At 40.5% G+C, this 20,861-nt stretch overlaps 1 protein-coding gene across 1 annotated transcript; it reads left to right on the top strand.

Annotated features, from left to right (window-relative positions):
• The first annotated feature begins 2,350 nt into the window (after positions 1-2,350).
• Positions 2,351-19,472, top strand: MBIP (MAP3K12 binding inhibitory protein 1). The gene is made up of 9 exons (XM_073349056.1): positions 2,351-2,551; positions 7,044-7,163; positions 8,890-9,111; positions 9,179-9,302; positions 11,055-11,120; positions 13,464-13,616; positions 16,122-16,219; positions 18,330-18,368; positions 18,927-19,472. Exons 1-9 carry the CDS (start codon positions 2,426-2,428, stop codon positions 19,029-19,031), a joined length of 1,053 nt encoding a protein of 350 aa, XP_073205157.1. The 5' UTR covers positions 2,351-2,425; the 3' UTR covers positions 19,032-19,472.
• Positions 19,473-20,861: the final 1,389 nt, after the last annotated feature.

The raw sequence follows: 20,861 nt of genomic DNA, 5'->3' as shown, positions 1-20,861 counted from the left end.
ATTACCTCACATGGATATTGTGAGACTAATTTAGAAAAGCATTATTATCCCCATGTTACAGATAACAAAAACAGGGGCTTGTCTTTACTGCTGAAAAACCACTGCATTTTTTACCTCAGGGTATCTAATGCATGTAAGCTACCCCAAGGTAAAAACATAGTAAAGACAAGGCATTTTAGTTTTATCAAAAGGTAAACTCACCAATGTCAGCCTTATATCCCAGCCTAGGTTTGATCTCATAGTACCTAATCTTCACTGTGTTTTGACTTTGGCATAGCTTTGGGAGAAGCAGGGAGGGAGATCACATCTGATCCAGCTGGGGCTACTCCTTTCCTCCATGATTCCTCAGGACCCTGAACAATGCAAGGAGGGCCCCATTATGAGGGAACTAGGCCTTCCCTTCACCTCCAGCCATGCAGACTCAGGGAAGAGGAAAAACTCCAACACAGCACCAGCCCAGGGACCAGAGACTGAAGCCAGCAGGAGCACCTCTTGAAGTCCTGGGAAGGTAGGGGAGCACAAACCCACCCACAGCTGAAGGCCCCTCCTTTAGCTATTGAACCCAGAGCTCAAATAATTATGGCGGACAACTAAGGAGAAAACAGGGACAGGAGTGAAGGTTATAGGGACATAAGCCAGGAGCTAGAAGGGAACACCAAGCAGAGAACCGCAGACAGTGCCCACTGTTCTTCAAAGGTGTTTGAGGAGCAAGTGGACACAGCCCAGAGGAAGCCAGCAGGAGCAACTGTAGAAGAAATTTCAGCAGAGAACTCTGGACACAGATGATGCTATAAGTTCTCACTCTAGACATTCTCTCTCACTCTCTTAATTTCAGACTCACTCGTACTGCCCTCCATCCTTTCTTCTCCCCATCTTTCTTTCATTCTGCCCCTCACCACTCAATGTCCCTTCTCACTTCCTTTGTTTTCCTTTCAGTTAATTCCTTCCTGCCTTCCCTCCTTACCTACAAGCCTCAGCCAAAAACTATAACAAAAAACCCAACCAAGCAACAGCTACAAAAATGTGTAATTAACATGTTTACAAAGCATAATTTTGTTCAATCTGCTTGTATGTTATATCCCTTTGTCTCACTTTATATCTGGCTTGTTTATTCAGCTCTTTGGGACATGAATCGGCTCTTACCTGCATTTCAACTGTGCTTAGCAAAACAAATCCCCATTCTTAACTGTGGTCTCTAGACAACATTATTATAATATAAATAAAATAAAAAGAAGATCTGGGTATGCTAGGTGATGCTATGATGAAGTGTATGTGCATGCTTGCAAGGCACTTATGTCCATTGGTATAGCTATGGCAGTACATTGTATAGGTGGCTGAAACTGCAGCACAGGAAGGGTGAGGCTGCTACAGAGTGAAAGGGTGGGAGAGAGTGAAGCAGCATGAGTGCAAGTGGGCCAAGCTATGGTGGAGCAGGACTAGGTGGGCAAAGCTTTGAGGGAATGAGAATGAAGCTACGCTGAGTGAGTCATGCTTGTGGAAAGGATGGTGGAGCTCAGGTTTATTTACATTGAAACTCAGCGGCACATGAAGCTGACCTCCACAGCCAGCCTGTGGCAAATCACTGCTCTCGACCATCCTCCAAGCTATTGTATCTCTGAAAGAAGCAGGGATGGGAGTGACATTGCTCTACAGTAAAGAAAGGTGGCAGGCATAGGTCAGATCAGGCAGCTGCTCCAAACAGAAAGGTAAAGCTGGATCTACCCGCCCCAAACTGTACTGTCAAAATAGAGCCAATCCAGCCATCCCTACTGAACCCTCAAACCTGGAACCCAAAACATCCCAACGCAACAACTCCACAAAAACCATGTTGCCCACATTGTCTATATTGTCACAAGTCTCACAATACTCTGGTGTTTTTCTAAAAGCCCCCAGGCTATTACCCGGGGAGCTCACCTTTCATTTTAAAACATTCAGGTTCTAATCCGTAGGGCTGCAGAGACAAGCCTGACAGGGTGACCCTGCAAAGCTTCAACCCGCGAAGCTAAGAACCACGATTTTAAAGCCAGTCTCATGATTGACTCAGGGGGGTTGAACTCGCTGGCTGGCAGACCCAGAGCCCGCACCAGGACCCTGCCCCCAAACTCCAGTCCCTGGCAGAGGGCATTCAGGAGACAGGGGCCAACACTGGCCGGCTCTCGGGTGCCGGGGAAGGGCTCTGCCAGCGGGCCCTTCCCTGCTTCGATACAACAGTCCCCGGCTCAGCCAGGGCTCAGCAGCCCCCGCTGCCCTTCGCAGGCCTGGCCCGAGAGCGGAGCCGAGGATTGGCCGCTCCGCCCGTCAGTCGGGCCTGTGGGCGGGGACACACCCGGCTCTCCGCCGCACTCCGGCCGCCCGTGGGACTCGTCATCTCAGAGCGACGGCGGCGGAGGAATGGTCCCCGCAGCCAGCAGCCTGGCCAGGTGTCATGGCCGCCGTGGGGGAGCCCAACCAGCGTCAGCCCGATGCCCACACGCCGGAGACTCTCGCCGCTCCGGCCGCCAGGGAGGTGCTGAGCGGCGCCCTGCGCTCCCTGACCAGGCTGACGGGGCAGGTCAGTGAGGGCAGAGCGGCGGGCGGGCGGCGGTAGCAGCAGCACCTCTGTGGGGCAGGGGATGGTGCAAATCCCTGCTGGTAGGGGCATGGGAGGTGAGCCCGTTTGTGGGGAGCAGCAGAGTTACAGGCAAGGGGGCATGGTGGTGGGGAGAGACCCCTGGGGGGCGTAGCAGCTGTCCAGGGCGAGGGGATGAAAGTAACCAAAGGCAGCAGGGGGTGTGCCTGGGGGGCGGGCGATAGGACAATTTGGGTTTATTTGGTGAGAAGTCGACTTGCAATTCATAATCCAGCCAAGACTCCCTTATAAGGGGGGGGGGGGGAGGAATCCTTTCATTTGGGAGTGCTTTCATGGTCATTTGGTACCTGCTGTTACCAAGGATCAAATATCTTGCTGCTACTTGAGTGATGGATGGTGTACAGACTCTCATTGCTACTTTGTTTCATGTTAACAGCAAAGCAAATGTGTTGCTGTTAACTGTGGCTTTAAAAATTTGACTATTGCCTGCAGAGTATATGCCTAAATGTATTAATTTATTTATGAAGGAAATTTTTTTCATATGACAAAGTCTGTAGATTTTATCACACACAACAGGTTAGTATGAGTGTTGTCCACAAACCATTAAGTAGTCCATTATAAATTGGAAAAAAATGATCAAGACACTTGAAGTTAGAACTACGTAGACTTTTGGGCTTGGCTCTGCCAATGACTTTGCTGCTGTGGGGCATGAGCAAGTTTCTTTGGGCCATATTTTTAGAAGTGGCTGCAGTTTTGGGGGTGCTTTAAGATGAAAAATCTGGGGCCTGTTTTTAGAGGTGAGGAGAGCCCACTGTCATTAAGTAGTGATATTACAGTAGTGCTCAGAGGCTGTGATCAAGATCAGGGTCCATGGGCAGACATAGTCCTTGACTCAAATTGTTTACAATCCCCAAAAAATCCCAGTCCTGTGAGTTCATGAGTACCTCTGTTGAAATCAGTGGAACGTCTCAAGTTTGTGAAGTTAAACCATGCACAAGTGTTTAGGGCCCAAGGTTAGAAGCTACATCTGAAGGGTGAGTTAGAGGGAGAGAAATATATACCACTTCAAACATTTTCTTAATCTTTTTGTAAAGTAGATATCTACTTTCCCCAACTATTCCTCAGTCTAGCCACTAAACATTGTCTGACTTCTTTTTGTATTGGTAAAAACAAGTCTCCTCTCTTGCCATTTCAAGTGGGCGCTGCAGCTGCTGTGCACCCTTTACTAGTCAGACCATAGCTATCTAAGCACTCAAAATAAAGGGTCTGAAAACTTGGGCATTAACCTTTATGTATCTTAGTTTTTCTACATCTGTAACAACACTCGCCTGTCTCTCTAATAGGAATGCTGTGTGGATTGGTTAATGGTTATACAGTGCTCAGAGGTAGTAAAGTGCTAAGTATTAGATGTATCAGGCTAGCATTACACAAAAGCCTCCCTTTGTATTGTGGACAGCATTTTCCATAATTCTTCTTTAATGACAACAACTGAGTGGGTGAAGAAAAAAAATTATATTCTGTGACCACTACTATATGCATGTTACTGTAAAGAAGCACTGTTCCTTTTGTGCTTCGCAACACTGCAGAAATGTCAACCTCATATATAAAAAGCAAGAGCTGGCATATATACATAATGTAAACTAGGTACCTGATGCTAAAGATGACACACCCTATGTAACAGCTTAAATCCTTGCACTTAATGTTTTAAAAATGGTTAAGCTCTGTCCCTTATTCAGTACTTCAATGGTTACCCGAAGCTTGGCTACTTATAGGGCTGTATTTTAGATTCTGGGCCTACTAGCACATGTGTAGTAAGGTCCACATGCTGATCAAGCCGCAAAGATATCCATTGTGATGGAGTGACTTAAAGTTACCGTCAACTGCAACAAAATAGATTGTCAGCCAGTACTAGTGTAGTAGCTGCAGAAACTATTACTTTTCAGTCTGTTTATCACAGTCCTTACAAGTCTAAGGAAAGAGGAAACATTACTATGACAGCTTAATTTGCGTATTCAGTATTTATTAGTGTAGTAATACATAGGGGTTAGTCTTTACGCGTGATTAAAGCGTGCCTGTGAATAAAAAACCCCAATCTTTTCACTTACCCTTTTTAACTGTTTATCACTAAATTATTCCCATTCAAAAATCTTGCTAAGTTTCTGCACTTTGAACTGCCTAAATAGGAGCCACAAAATATCAAGTGAAGCATACAACTGTTGCTGTGACTATTTGAAAAGCGGGATCATTGAGGAGTACTCTTTTTAATCTATAATACATGGTATAGGTACTCCCACTGACTGTTAGCAGACATTATAAGTAACAATATCCAAAATAGTGTATTGTATATTGTTTTGTGGAAACATTTAGCACAAACTGTGCGTATGCATGTATGCCTGATTGGCACCATAGATGCAGATAAATTATCTCATAAGCTAAATAAAATGTACATTAAATTTCACTTTCTTAGGTAAATAAAATGCTCAAAATGAGCATTCTTACCAAAGCATGAATTTTCCTGATACAGTATGTGCAGGTTAAATACCAAAAAGAATAAAATCTTGCTTTAAATATAGCTAAAAATATTAGATATTATATCTAGCTGAACCAAAAGATGGAAAGCTTGAACCTGTTGTGACTGTTAGTTTTTAGAATTTTGATGCTGAGTAAGAAGAAAAATACAGATTCATTTCACTAGTTTTTCTGCCGCTATACGAATTGGTGAGTCCCCCATCTCCTTTCCTGTGTATTGGCTTAGGCTCTGATCTTGCACATTTACTCAAGCAGAACAGGAATGAGAATGCTGCCTGTTTAAGGATGCAGGATCAGCTTCATATCTTTTTTTAGGTATATCACTGTTCTTGTTTTTACTGCAAATATGTAAAGTAGTTAAATATTAAATTGCTTTGCCTCCCAGTGTATTGCTAGCATTCTGTTTACTTTATTCACATTTGATTCTCACTATGTATGTTGTGCTTCAGATCTATTTTTGCTCATTGTTTCAATCTTCAATTGTCAGCCCTTTAAAAAAATTGTTGAAATCCTCAAGAACTAAATACATGCATTCTGTTTTCTTACCCACGTTTGGTCCCATTAGCTGGCCCCTACTTTGGGCAGGTATATGTTAAAGGTATTCTGCTTCAGGCATGCAAACTCAGAATCATCTAGCTGTAGTCTAATTTTCTTTTTAAAAACTGGGAGCTTGCACTATTTGTGAGCATCATATTGATCTAGCAGCACAAGTATGTGAATGAATTAGGAATTATGGACCTGATTCTGAGTGTCACTGAATCATGCAACCCCTGTTGATTTTAAATAGGAATTATGCCTAAGTGTAGAGCTCTTCATTCACTTTTGGGGAGTCTTTAATGCCTTATTTGGTTGGAAAACAACCTATTTGGCTTTGGTTGAAGTTGTCTAGTGCTTACTATTTCTCAGGATCAGGCTCTGTGAGAGCAGCAAGTTTTATTGAAACAAAAATAGAGGTGAAAATGAAGAGCATGCATGCATTTCATTAGTGATCATTAATGAAGTGTAGTACTGTAAAATGAAATTTTTATAAACATGCACATTGATTAGAGGTTTAATAGATGCATGATCAACGCAGTTTCTAAAAGCTAACTTCAATATGTGCATAATCTGTAAATTGTACATCGTTTTCGTTAAGGAGTATAATCTCATGGAATTTGTTTTTGTAGTATGGGTTTGCAATGGTTCAGTTGCATAGAAAAGTTAAACTTGGATTTTGAAGTAGGTTTCATGGGGTGGAGAAGATCCTGCTGCACAGTCTGCATTTTGCTTAACCTGGGGTTTGGTAAAGATTTATTTATGTAGGCTTCTTGCAAAAGAAAAATGTAATTTAAAATTCTTTTTAGACTAAAACCTGATCTGGAAGGGTGCTTGGTGCCCACACTTCCTAGTGGGAGTTGCAAGCACTCAGCACACCTCAGAATCAAGGCCACAGTTTATTTTAACATACCAGTAATTAAACACACGTTTTACCTATTTTTTCCCCCACCAATTGCAAAGCAATAATCTCTATGAAACAAGTATATTGGTGGCTTTGTCTTGTCACTAGCTATGCTGTCAAACCAGCTAAAATAAAAGCAAACTACAGTAATAAACAAAATATTTTATTGTAACAGTTGATAGAAGCTGATTTGATAGACTGATTTAACAGCTGACAGATTAAAAGGCTAAGTTAACCAATGCCATTTTTTTTTGCATGAACTAAAGAGTATTTTTAAAAAAAATCAGACTTCATGCAAACATACACAGTAATTTACTTGGAGTGACAGTTACAATTGAAGTTTCAATGCAAGACTAACATTTTAAAACCATTCTTCTTTCACATAAAATGCAATCAACAGGCTGAGAATTTTTGTTATCCTGTAGAAGTCCCATATACTTCTATGACATTCTGTAATACAGCATAATGGTGTAATTTTTGTGATAATGCTTGTTTGCCCTTTTGAAGCTTAACCTTGGAGATGATGCGGTGAAAATTGTAATCGATTGGAGCAAGCTTCAAAGTACTTCGGCACTCCAGCCTACATTGCTCTTTAGTGCACTTCAACAACATATTTTATATTTGCAGGTAAATATTTTATTGGACACTTTAAACTTGACCAAAGAGATCTAGCTGCATTTAAATGTAGCTAGATCATATAAACTGCATATTTTCAATTGTTTTGATTTGGTATTGAAGTATTTAACTTAAGAAGCATGCAAGTATGTTATACATTTGGGATTCCACTACACTTCATAGGTACTCAAACCTGTTATCTTACAGAGTTGTCAGAACAGTTGTGGGAATAGCCTACCAGGCCACTAAGGGTAAGAAGATTGAACAAATGCAGCCCCATTGATTTCTAGACTTGCATTGTAAATTCAATACATTTCCATCTATGGTGAGTTATAATTAAGCAATAAGACACGGCAGGTGTGTGTCATGCTATGATAATGACTCCATGCCTTGGGTGAGTTTTGAGGCTCATGGAGTGCTTTCAGTGGTTCAAGAAGTGGCATTATCCCAGCATGACACATCCTGGAGTGTCTTACTGCAATTAAACATTTTCAGCATAGGTTTTAACAAGAAAGTAATTTGACATTAATGTCTCATTTTGCCAAGTAGCCAGTCACTGCATTTTTGTTAACTATTTGAAACTTTTTGGCCCTATCAGAAGTAGCAACTACACTGTAATTTAGTTGTGATTGTGTGTGTGTGGTTGGTTGGTTTTGGGTTTTTTGGCCAGTCAATAGCTGAACAGAATTGAGCCCTTGCTGCTCCGTGATCTGACATCTGAAGAAGGTGGTGATTTGAATACATTTCAAATTTTTCATTTTATCTGTTCAGTGAATGATTCAAGTGTATTGTATTTGGGGGGATGGGGTAAAATTAGAGGAACTTGTTAACTTGCTAGTCTACAGGATGAAAAAGGGCCTTTGTTTTATCATATTAAAGACTCGATGTGTAAACAAAAAAAGACAAAATGTAAGGTTAAAAGCAAGTAAAAATTACTTGCTGTCTCCTTAAATGTAGACACTAATTTCATTCCTTTTCAGGAAATTAGACTGGTAGAAATTGTCCTGTTAAAAGTAATAATTAATCCTAGTTTTGTAGGGGAGAAAGAAGCTATAAAATTCAGAGAAGACTTTAAGTGGGGGGGCGGGAAAGATGTGTAGTACAACTTATTTTTGTGCTAGGCTTTTGTTTTTACATCTTGTGCAAGAACATCCGGTAGAATGATAAGCATTTATTTTGCTGCTATGGATACCAGTGCTTTCTCTCATTTAATTTTGTAATATAAGTAGATAATCAGCCGTATCAAGAAAAGCATGATTGTTCAGCATAACACCTATATATTTCATGTCTGTGTTGTCTCATACACTTTGGGCAACTGCAGTTTCAAGTGGAGAATCTGTAGTGATAAAGTAAGGGCTTTACAGAATGAGAGCATTGGCTCTCATGTTAAGGAGGAAAAATACTAAGCCTAGTGTTCTGAGTAGGCATCTGAATGACATGTTAATTAAGTGTCATTGGTGGCGAAGGCTGAAGCTTTGATTTGGTTCATAACAGATGAGCAGCAGACAGATTTGCTCAGACATTTTGGATTTTTTCAATTTCTCATATACAAACCTGTAACAGGCTGTGGTCATAAGGGCATAAAATTTGGAAGTGCTATATTTTTAGTTTTTTATTGGATTGTATATCAGGTTGATAGTCTATGGTGTCTCAAATTATTTTAACCAGTCTTTTTAGAAATTGCAATGAGAAGCATGTGGCTATTTTAAACCCTACCATATATACTTTTTTGTTTCAGCCTCTTTTAGAAAAACTCCAGTCAATGATTAAAGAGGAAAATATAGTCACTGTTGAAGATGCAGATAAAACAGAAGGCAAGAAGTTGGATACAAATTCAAAATTATCTGATAGTACCTCACAGATAGAAGAAAAATATACATGTTATGATTCAGGAGATATGAAAGAGGTTCATATTAATTTTGACCCAGAAGTGGTCCAGATAAAAGCTGGAAAAGCAGAAGTAAGTGACCATCTTGTCTAGATTTGAGAAATGGCCTCTTTCTTTTTGAATTACAACAATGAAATAGATATGTTTCCATGTTTATTACCTGCAGATTGACAGGAGGATATCAGCCTTCATTGAGAGGAAACAAGCTGAGATCAATGAAAATAATGTCAGGGAATTTTGCAATGTTATTGATTGTAATCAAGGTAATTATCCAACCAGAGTTTAATCTTCCTCGCAATTTAAACATTATTTTTGTTTTAAAATGTCATTTATATTTTAAAAACAAACTTCATTTTTAAAATAGTTTATATTTAAAAAAACAAAGACCATTTGTATGTGTGATGTGGAAATTGGATAGACAAAGTTTTTTTTTCTCCTGCTGATAATAGCTCATCTTAATTAGCCTCTACTCCACCTTTTCGTGTGTGTGTGTATATGTTCCATTCTATGCATCCAATGAAGTGGGCTGTAGCCCATGAAAGCTTATGCTCAAATTTGTTAGTGTCTAAGGTGTCACAAGTACTCCTGTTCTTTTTGCGGATACAGACTAATACAGCTGCTACTCCTGAAATCTCCCAGTACTAGTGTTCTGATCTTTCTAAGTTTCATGGAGTCCATACTGATTAAGAGGAGCTGTTACTATATTTTAAAAACTACAGAGTCTATAATCAAATGGCCTCATTAATGTGAAGATACTTATTTTATGAAGTTATTGTAATTGTTGACTTTAAAAAGGAACACTAAATTAAGTTAATGGAGGAGAATTGCAGTGCAAATAATGTCTTACCAATTGTTTCTTGAAAGTCCAAACTTAGAGAAGTATAATAGTTTGATTAAAAGAGAATATATTTCATTGTAAATTATTTACATTACTAGAGAATTCTAAATTTAGTACTAAGTTACTAATGAAAAATGTGAAGGGTCTTAAGTTGTTTTTTTAAATGTGTCCTACTTAAACACTCAGTGATAATATACAGAGGAAAACAATTGTAAAAAAGTGTTTTGAAGAGACTTATCTATAAATGAGTAAACTACTGCAGTTTTCCTATGTCCTCTAGTATCTTCCCAGTAGCTATTAACCCAAATATCACAAATAATTGTTGTGCCTGCTATGCTTTAGATCTCAAAGATCAGTTTTATAACTTTCATACAAGTTGGAATGAAATTATAAAAGTTAGACTAATATTCAGAAACATTAAAAGTGAATAGACTGTTTAAGAGGTGCTAGATAATGTCACTTTAAAGTTATATTAAGTAAGCTTACATGCAGAAGAGCTGATTCTAGAACTTCTCTGTTATGCTCATTTTATTATAAAAACCCATTAATATTGCTCTAAGTACATGGACAAGAATAAAATACAAATGCTAGAATATGATGAGAGAAAATGAGAGATGGGCTCTGTTCTTGGGTGGGGGGGGGCTCAGATTTTACAAGCTACAATACTACTACTATTAATAATAATAAAGCCACAGGACATCAATATAGAGAAGGGAAAGTGGAACAAGATGCACTGATGTGGAGCCCCCTCTACAATAAGAAGGATTCATGGAAGAAACTAGCTTTAAGGAGGGACTTGAAGAAGAGGGAGAAGAGTTTATGGGCACAAAGATAGAAAACCAAACCTAAAGTAGGGGTTGAAAGAAAAGGAAGCAATAAGTAGATATGGAGAAACATATGGACCAAGGAGATGAGGACAATTAGAACACATGTAAATTGGAACAGATTATTGTTCTAATCCTGAAAACATTTACACATGTGAATAATTTTATACAGGTGAGTAGTCCCATTGAACTCAGTGGGTCCACTTGTATATAAGTGTTCACAGGACTGGGGCCTAGGCCTTTCATACCTTGGAGGAAGAGGAATTTAAATTTGATGTGCCAAAAGCCAGTGGTCAGAGCATTTTAATTTACAAATATGCACTTAAGGGCTCTAATTTTTTAAATTTCCTTAGAGAACAGCTGTGCCAGAACAGATGCAGTTTTCACACCTTATCCTGGATTTAAAAGTCATGTAAAGGGTAAGCAGTAATTAATTAATATCTATGTAATTTTGTCTTCAAAATATATTCGCCACAATGAACACTGTCCAGATGGGGACAATGCCTGATCAAATGTGGCTCAACTGAAATGTGTACATTCTTGTATAGAACATTAAAAATATCATGGAAACATTTGTATTGATTTGTCTAATAAAAACAGTTTTGAATCATTCCCCCTGCAAAGTTTCCATCCCAAAGCCAGCAGCACGGTACAAGTGTATGAGAACCTAAAGGTGTCTTTTACCAGAAGCAAAAATAAACTAGTCTGTCTTCATTGTCTGAGATGAAAGATTTAAAAAAAAGAAAAACCCAAAATCCCAATGTGTAGGTGAAAAAAAGTATTATTTGTATTTAACAATTTAAATTGGTTTTAGCAACATAGCTAAGGAATTGGATTTTTTTTTTAAACTATCAACATCTCTCTAACCAAAATAGTTGTATTGAAAAGGGAGGCAAACCCAGATTAAGTTATAATTACAGAATTATTGTACTGCAAGGCTTTACGTTTTCTTCATTATCCCAGGGATTGCTCAGATATTAAATGCTCCTTCACTTACTGCTAGTGGACATTGCCACATGAGGAAGAGGAGACTGCTCTAGCCATCCTGAGTGGAAGGTGTTGATCTCTTCTCCATCCCCACTAAGTTCCTTGGCCAATGTTGTGGGAGGTCTTAAACTCTTGCCATCTCCTCTCAGTACTGTTCTGATGATGGAGAGGGTGCAGCAGCACTGCATGGGAGGGGACAACCCAGCGAGCAAGATTCTCCCCCAAAAACATTTTAAAAGGGGGGAAAAAACAGGGAAAAAAAGTGTATAAAATAATCCTTATTCTCTCTGTCTAGTTAGGGAATTATATGGCCCCCATCACTGTAGTATCTGAACACCTCACAGTCTTTAATATATTAATTCTCCCAACACCCTAGGAGGTAGAGAAGTACTACTCTTCAGGCACAAAGAGGCCAAGTACTTTGCCAGAGGTCACACAGGAAATCTGGAACAGTAGGGAATTGACCCAAAAATCTCCCAAGTGCTGAAATTAAGTGTGCAAAAATGTGCCTGATCAGTGCTGTCTAGGCACATGTACAACTTATTTGAAATACAATAATGAAAGTACTCCCCGCCCCTCCTGAAAATTGAAAGTCTACCTGTGCTACCCACTCAATCACCCGTTTAGAAAAAGTCTAGGATAATACAGTGGATTAGCGTCCTAGCATGTTGCAAAGCTTAACCATTTTCTGTTGTGCCAGGAGAAAGATTGGAGAATTGAGGTCCAGAGTTAAGGTCCCTTCTTTTTTAAACCTGAGGCTGTTAGTTGAAGTGTTTTAGCTTCAGCACAGTATTATAGAAGAGGTTCCATACTGTTCAGACCTTTTGATAAGTCAAAACCAGCACATTTATTTGCACCTGGAAAAAAGAATTGGAAACAAAGCCAATGCAGACTTCAGAGCACAAGTGTAACATGCTCGCTGCATGAAATGCGCAGTAAGCCTACAGCAGCATGCTGCACCATCTGAAATTTCCTGAACGGTGTTCAGGTACAGCACAGTGCAGTAAGACCACCCAGAAGAATGGATAATGTTATTTGTGGATTTTGCCACAAAGATTGGTCAAGAGATTTTTGACTTGGTTGGAAAAAAAGCACGCTTGGCCACAGCTATCTGAGCATCCAGAAGCAGCGAAGGGTCCAACCAGACTCCCAAGTTGCAAACCCAAAGAACAAAACATTGAGAACTCCCTTGCTAATATTTCTGCTAATTCTTGTGGTGGTTTTTCCCCCTATATTCTACTTGTTAACATAGTGGTAGCTGTAATGCATCCCATAATGTTAGGTCATGGCTTTTTCTTGACTTTTCTTCCCACTCTCACACTAGCTGTAGCCAATCACAAATTTAGCTTGGATGTCATATTTGTTTTTCAGATACTGATGGAACTATTGCTGTTATTGAGATTAGCAGCTAAAAGACAAAACGTCACTCAAAACATTCTTGAACGTTTGCCACATGGAAGAGAAATTGCCCTTTGCCTCAGATAAAGACAAATTAAAGCTTTGAGTTATTTTTATCCATACCTAATTTTTGATTAGGCAGTATACTTTAAGAAATGCATTTTATTGAACCTCTAGTCTTAAAAGTCCCAGAGACATTTACCACATTAAAAGTTGTAGTAAAATTAGATCGGTTATCACAGTGAAGTTAGTAAAACTACTGTACTAAAAAAATTAAACATTTTCATTACATTATTCCTTAAATGAAAAAGTTCTTGATATGAGAAGAACTGACTACATGCGCACATGTGGTAATCGTGTAACCTCTTTGAACCTAGTTTCTAGAGTTGTGAATACCTATGGTCCTCAGACTAGATCTGAAGGAACACACGGGTCCAATCACAAAGGAAGTATCCTGCTTCGTGACTGTGGAAACCAAGCAGTAGAGGAAAGACTGCAAAACATTGAAGCTCATTTACGGTTACAAACAGGTTTGTACCACATGCTTTAATTGTGTGATTAATATATTAGATTGTACTGTAATTATCTGTATGCATCCGATGAAGTGAGCTGTAGCTCACGAAAGCTTATGCTCAAATAAATTGGTTAGTCTCTAAGGTGTCACAAGTACTCCTTTTCTTTTTGCGAATACAGACTAACACGGCTGTTACTCTGAAACCTAATATAGTACAGTTAGGCAAGGTTTCAAGTTCAGTCTATGACTGTGGATTGCATACTTTTCAGCACATCTCTGCAGTAGTAGATGGCAGAATTTTCTCTGTAGGGGTCAGGCCAGCTGAAACACTGCAAGATCTCTCGGTCTCAACTCAGTTTCTATCCATCTCAGGTCAACTCCTGACCAAGTCAACAGCCCTAGGAAAAGCCTCAAGTTCATCTTTCTCTTCTCTTAGCACCCCACAGGAAATCTCCAGCTGTCACAATGTGACCTGCTTTAGATACCCACTCCCTGCTTCTTGTTTCAGAGGAGTAAAAAGGGGGGAGGCGGGGCTTTTTGCAGGGTTGTTCTCTGCTCACCAGCTGTCAGAGTAGCTCTCTCCTAGCACTGCTGCCCTTCTACTACCACTGCAGTAAAAGACAGCAGCACTAGGAGGAGTGAGAGCAGAGCAGTTTTAAATAACAGCTGCTGAACACAGAGCGGCCTTGAAGGAAGAAAGCTTATTCCCTGCCAAAGCTTTCCCAGCCATAAGGAGAAAAACTATTTGAAACCCTCACAAGGACTTGCTGTGATGTATTTGGGAAGAGCGGGAAGCCGGTCACAAAGCGGTCTGTGTGTGCTCCAAAAGTAGAGAAGCAAGTTAAAGCTAAACCACGGCTATAATGCTTATTTCAATACTGTTTGGCAAGGGTTGGGCTAGATTCTTTAATGGAATCAAATCGGAGCTGGAAATGATGCAAGGTAAAGATGAGGATGGGCAGGCAACAGAGGAAATAAAAGCGTGGTGGGGCCACATTAGTTACTACTTTGAAAAAAAACAGATTAAATATGTCTGCATTGTACCACACATGTTGCAGCTTTCAGGATGAAAGCTGCTACTGGGCTAAATATTTACTCCAATGTATAGATTGCCATGTACTATAAAATCTGCCTCATCACGTTGCATGTTTTTGTATGTCAGTTCTATTTAGTACATGGATGAGATAGCTGAGTCATAGGCCAAGATGCTGTGGTAAAATCACAGGAAACAGCAGGCGGTCTTTCTCCCCTCACCTTGCTCCTCCACAATATCCCCCCTTCCTTGCCGTGAATGTAGGCAACGGCCATCAGGACACTTGCTCTTTCACTTCTGGGGGTGAATTCCCTCCAGTGCAATTCTAGATATCGATGTTGGACCCAGAGGTGACTGGTCACCACCTGCTCTCTGCTGATGGCTGTTAGCTGCCTCCTGTTTGAAGTGGTGATGCTTGGTGCACTACCACATGGGATTGTAGGTTTCCCCAGAATCAGTAGAACAGTGGTTCATGAGGTGCCTGCTAATGTCTAGTTGCACACGCACAGCTATCAGAAGATTAATGAATAGAGTATAATACATGCTACCAGCTAAAAACTAACTAATGGATTTGCCTTTTAAAATTTACCAGTATTAAGTCTCCTGTAGCCTACTGTGTGGGGTGTTTTGGTTTTGTTTTTTATATCCTGGATGTAACATGCGTGAAGAAGGACTTAAGTTTCTTTTAGAGTTAATTTTTTTTCAAAGTTGTTTCAAAATCATTGCTGTTCTAGGCTATAAATGGTTTTCGAACTAAAGTATGTCTCAAAAAATCCATTTGTCCAATCACCCTAGTACTTAAGTCATAAATTTCTGCAGAACTTACTTGCACTAAAAACAATTTCTACGCCTGGTGATTGGAAAGATAACTTTCATGTGTCATCTGATAAGGTTTTTTTCCCCCCCCTCGAGAGTCTGCAGACAGTTCCAGAACCTCTGCACACTAGCCAATCTGACTGCTGCTTGTCAAAACACTGCTAGCATCAGTTTCATGTTCCTGCATTTTTGTGAAGCAATGAGCCAGAGACAGGGACTAGAGTTACTGAGGCACCCCCACCCCCAAAAAAAACAACCCCTGCCCCTCCACACACACACGCCCCGTAGAGGAAGGGTAAAGAAGATGAGACTTGTCCTTTGCAGCTGCAGAATGGAAAGTGTTAAATCTTATCCCTCCCACGAGGTAGAGAGGATGGAATTTTAAATTCACCAGACATCGGAGGGTGATGAATTAGGTTCTATGCAGGGTCCAGGGACAGCACCTTTGTAGAAATTCCAGCAACATTCTCTCTCTCTCAGCAACTGAATAGGGCTTGGCTTCTCATCAGACCAGATTGGTTACCCTTCTTCCTATTTCCCCACCCACCTTTTTAATCTCATCTTCTGGCTAGTAGGTGAATTCTTCAAGCTCTACTATGAAGTTTAAGCTTATAGTAATGTTATTCATTCAGATGGTGTCCTGACTCTTCCTGTTTGAACTGTTACATCTAGGTGGTCCAGTACCTAGAGATATTTATCAGAGAATTAAAAAGCTTGAAGATAAAATTCTTGAGTTGGAAGGAATGTCCCCTGAATATTTTCTATCTGTGGTAAGTAATTCTGTCTAACTTCCATTATTCAGCACACCTACATATGGTTGGGACTTTGTTTTCTTAAATCTTTGATATAGGAAATCTTATGAAGTTAGGTGGTAAACACTTTTTCCATAGAACTATGAAATTTCTAAACTACAAAAACTTAAAATTGAGCAAAAGTATGATTTTCATACCGGTGACACTCTTGCTTTTATACACAATCTGATTACATTTTAATGACCACAGAGAATTAGTGTCAAGAACTGGTGTGAGGAACAGTGCTATTGCTAACTCAATTTTTTTTGCAAGTGATAGGATTTCAGGAGATACTGGAGCTCCTCTCTCACTGACACAAGCAGCTCCAGCACCCTTGCAAATTTAAGCCCTTCCAGAAACAGGCAGAGCCTCTCCCTTCTGATTGCTGTTCTCATAGGAGGGGAAGGAGGAGGAGAGAGAGCAAAGAGCCCAGCGGCTCAAGGTGGTTCAACTCCTTCCTGTGAGAAAGATGGACAGGATGATACCTCTGTTCCTCCCCCTCCTCTTCTGCAGCACTGAGCTTGGGATAAGGGGGGAGTGGGGACCCCACTGCAGCTCCCCCAATCTGCCAGCCTGTGAAGAGGGAGAGGGGACCCTGCTGCAGCTTCCCCATGCCTGGGGGAGGGGTTTGAGGAACCCCAAGAGTAGCAGAAGCAAGGCTAATATGGAGAGCTGATGGTAGAGGGCCTGACAGGAGCTGAAGTATCCAGTCTTCCAACAGTGGCCAATGTCAGGTGCTTAGGAAGGCATGAACACAACCGATAACCAAGTGATTCATCCCGTTGCCCATTCCCAGCTTCTGGCAAACGGAGGCTTAGGGACACCATCCCTGCCCATCCTGACTAATAGCCATTGATGGACCTATTTGCCATGAATTTATGTAGTTCTTTTTTGAACCCGGTTATAGTTTTGGCCTTAACATCCTCTGGCAAGGAGTTCCACAGGTTGTCTGTCAGAGAGAGAGAGAGAGAAGAGCCCTGGGATTCAGCTGTTACATTGGAGCACTGAGAGAGCTGCTGATGGGGTTGATAGTGGGGATATACTGAGTGGGCAAAGGAGGGAACCCTGCCTTGGCTGTTACTACCTGTTAAATACCGTGGGGAAATGTTTGTTCTTCAGTTCTCCATGTCACTAAAATGGACTGTCCCTCTCCCCTGAATTTTCACTTCCTGACTGAATACCTCTCCTAATGACACCAGCAGGAGAGGGAGCCTTCTGGTAGAAAGAGTAGAACAGCCATAATTTAAATTTTAAATGCAGCCCTAAGTTTTTACTTGGATTGCTATATGTGCTGTAGATGGGGCTACACCTTGAGGCTATTTGGAAATTAAAGGTAGTGCAGGAGGGAGCTTTCTGCTTAACATGTTGAGTTTCCCCACACAAAGTGCTTTGGGATCTTCTCTGGGTAGCAATAGGTGTTTGGATGGAGTTTACAGTAGCAGTGGTGCAGGTAGTGTAGGTCAGTGCCTAAACTGCCAGCAGTATATTCGTACTGTGTCTGCATGAATGTTGCACCATTGATACTGGCAGTGGTGAGAAACCTTAGGGAGAAAAAACTAGCATGAACAAGGCATCAGCACTAAATATCAAACTACCCTATTACCTCTGGAGGCAGCCTTATTTAGGATATGATTGGGGTATAAAGGCTGGGCAGTGTAAAGAAGTTTGAGCAGCTTCTGGCTGTTCTCTGGAAAAGCAGTAGGTTTGATTCTGCCTGGGATTTCTCCCACCCCTAAAATTCACTTAATTGAAGAGGCTTTCTTGGTATCTATGGAATGATGGTCAGTGTTCCCTTCAGTGCTCTGAAGACTGACTCCTGTATCAGTAATAAAATAGATCTTATAGCTTCCAGACTTTAAGGAATCCTCGGTGAATGCTAGGTTAATAGTGGTTGATTAACCACTGGGCCCTGAAAAAAGATGGGCACTCCTGCACTGCAATCCCACTTGCCAGCAGGAGCGCCAGGCAGGCAGGGGAATGCAGGTGGAAGGGGTGGGGAGGGGCTCCCAACTGCTCCGGCCCAGGGCCCCACAACACAGTCATCTGTCTCTTGTGTATTAAGTCTGTGGTTAATCTTTATTCCCTCTAGAATTTTTCTGGCAAAAGGAGGAAGGTCCAATCACCCCATGTAAGTGCCATTAACTTTTACTTACCTTAATTTGCGAAATGCTTGTACCTTACGAGTAGTTCCATGTTTTAATACAATATTGTCAAAGTGCACAGCCAGCATAATTACTTTATATATGTAGTTAACTATATGTTGGGTTACCGAGTTACCTTCAAATACCAGTTTTTCAGCTGTGTGGTTGTACATATGTTTCAGTGCACAAATTTTAAAAATATTTTAGTAGAAAGTCTGTCTAGCAGTAGTGGGTAGCTATTTTTGAGAAGCCAGATACTTACACTATCTGGTTTTCATCAGTTGTTAAAGTAGTTAACCATTCTTTGTTCTGTTGCTGAAAAGAGTCAAATATTCAGCCTTTTTTGTTCCTGCTAAATTGAGGTGGTTAAAAGATCGCTGTAGGTAACTAGTCAGTTTTCAAATTTCTGAATGTATTTTCATCTTAGCACTGAAACATCGAGTTTCAATATGGAATGACTCCTCCTGCAGTAAAATGTGAAGTTTTGCTTGAATACTTGTGTAGCAATTCCAATGTGTAAATTGGTTTTTTTTTTTTAAAAACAGAAATATTCATTGGCTGAACTTGATGAGAAGATCAATGCACTTAAACAAGCATTACTGAGAAAAACAAATGATGCAAAGTCCAAGGAGGTTGACGAACTTCTTTGATGAAATTTGCTAATAGTCTCATCTCGTTTTAACCCTTAAAGACTTAAGTACTCTTCACCTGGGATGACTTTGGTAATGAAAATGAAGCTTACACAAACTCTCTCATTTGGATGTTTTTGGAAACTTACATTTTTGGGGCAATACTTGTTACAAAATCAAAAGCATCTCAAGTTCCTTAGGTTTTTTCTTTAAAATGAAGAATGCATTGGAAGTAGCATTCTAAAAATCTATTCCCTTCTGTTGTAAAGGAGAATCTACATTATTATTCAGCTGTGAAAAACTGCTAATTTAACTGTGCAAAATATGTATTTCATCTGTGCTTTTCTGGATCAGAGGGAAAAAGTCTTTTGAATAATGATATTCAAAAGGGCTACCTTAACTAAAATGTCAGTGTTCATGTAAGTAACAAGTAATTTTGTGAAATAAAACAAACCTATTTAATGTGTGAGTGAATTTCTGTTGTATTAAAAAAAAGAAATAGGGTATCACAAAAATCAAGAGTATGCACAGGAAGAGCAAGTTGTGTAAAGTGTTTGTCATTTTCTCCCAGGCTTCAGCAATACATATATGCATGATACATTGCTAGCTATACAGATGTGATTACAGATAAATACACAGGTGTACAAAGGCAGACTGCACCCACTTTTCAATAGCCCTGTAAAGACTGACCAATTAGCAAAATAGGATTTAAACACTTTTAAAAAAAAAAAATTTCTACAGTAGGTGTTTAAGCCATGAGCTAATTTTTTTAAATGCTACTTAATGCATTTTTAAACATTCCCTAATCTAGACCAGGCCACTCACTTAAGATGACTAAGTGTGTGAAGTCAGTGAGAGGAGATGAATGTAGGGCCTTGTCCACACAGAACAGTTTTGGGGTTTTTTAAATAAATTGCTTTGCATCCACAAGTGTTTTTTCTGAGTTATCTGGTGTCTTATCCCACATCAATTAAATCTGCTTTGGAAGGGAAATAACTATTCCTGAATGAGGTTCTCTTTCTCTCCCCCTGCCCTTTGAGGCTTGTGTGGATGCAACGATATTTTAGATGAACTCTTGCTTCTGGAAGCCCTGCCGTTGGTATCCCACACAAATTGCTGCACAAGCCTTTCCTCTGTGTCCTCTACTGTTTTGAGGTCATCTAGACTCAATGTCACTTCCCTTCTTAAATACTGTTACATAGCTGGGTGCACCCTTTGGGCCTCTAACTCATGGCAAGTTTACACAGGCAGAGCCACATAGCCATTATAGCAACCATGTCCCAAGTATGGACCTGCTAAACAGCAAGTCTAGTGGCTAGAGCAGAGGGGTGGGAGTCAGGACAACTGGGGTGGGTGGGTTGTTGAGGGGTTAGACTCCTACCAGGAGAAGATTCTCCTGGGAAGACAAGATCTCTTCAGAATGCTAGACACCCAGGTGCTGGAGATAGCCCCTAGAAACGCAAATGCAGAGTCAGCCTGAAACTGCTCTGGGGTGTTGGGGACGGACCACCACTAATAAGTATTATGTGCTGTATTACAACAGTGGGATCTAAACAATTTTGTTCCACGGGAGCAGAGCCTCTCACCACCAGCTCAGCTCCTGCCTTCTTGTCCCTTAGTCTCTGGTGCGGATGCCATTTTGATCAAACTCAGCTCAAAAGGGAAAGATAGTGCTCTATTTTGGCGAACACATTGCAAGGTAATGCAGCTTTCTCAGGGCTGCCATGTAGGTGGTTTTTCCCTTCCACTCCTGGTAAATAATAGTGCTGCGTATCTTCCTGGTTTGCCTATTGCCTTTTGAACAAGACCTTCCTTTGCTTCTTAGGTACACATTGCCAGGTAAAATCCTCC

The sequence above is a fragment of the Lepidochelys kempii genome, chromosome 6, assembly GCF_965140265.1.
Source record: "Lepidochelys kempii isolate rLepKem1 chromosome 6, rLepKem1.hap2, whole genome shotgun sequence".
NCBI lineage: Eukaryota > Metazoa > Chordata > Testudines > Cheloniidae > Lepidochelys > Lepidochelys kempii.
This window is presented reverse-complemented; position numbering and strand designations above follow the sequence as displayed.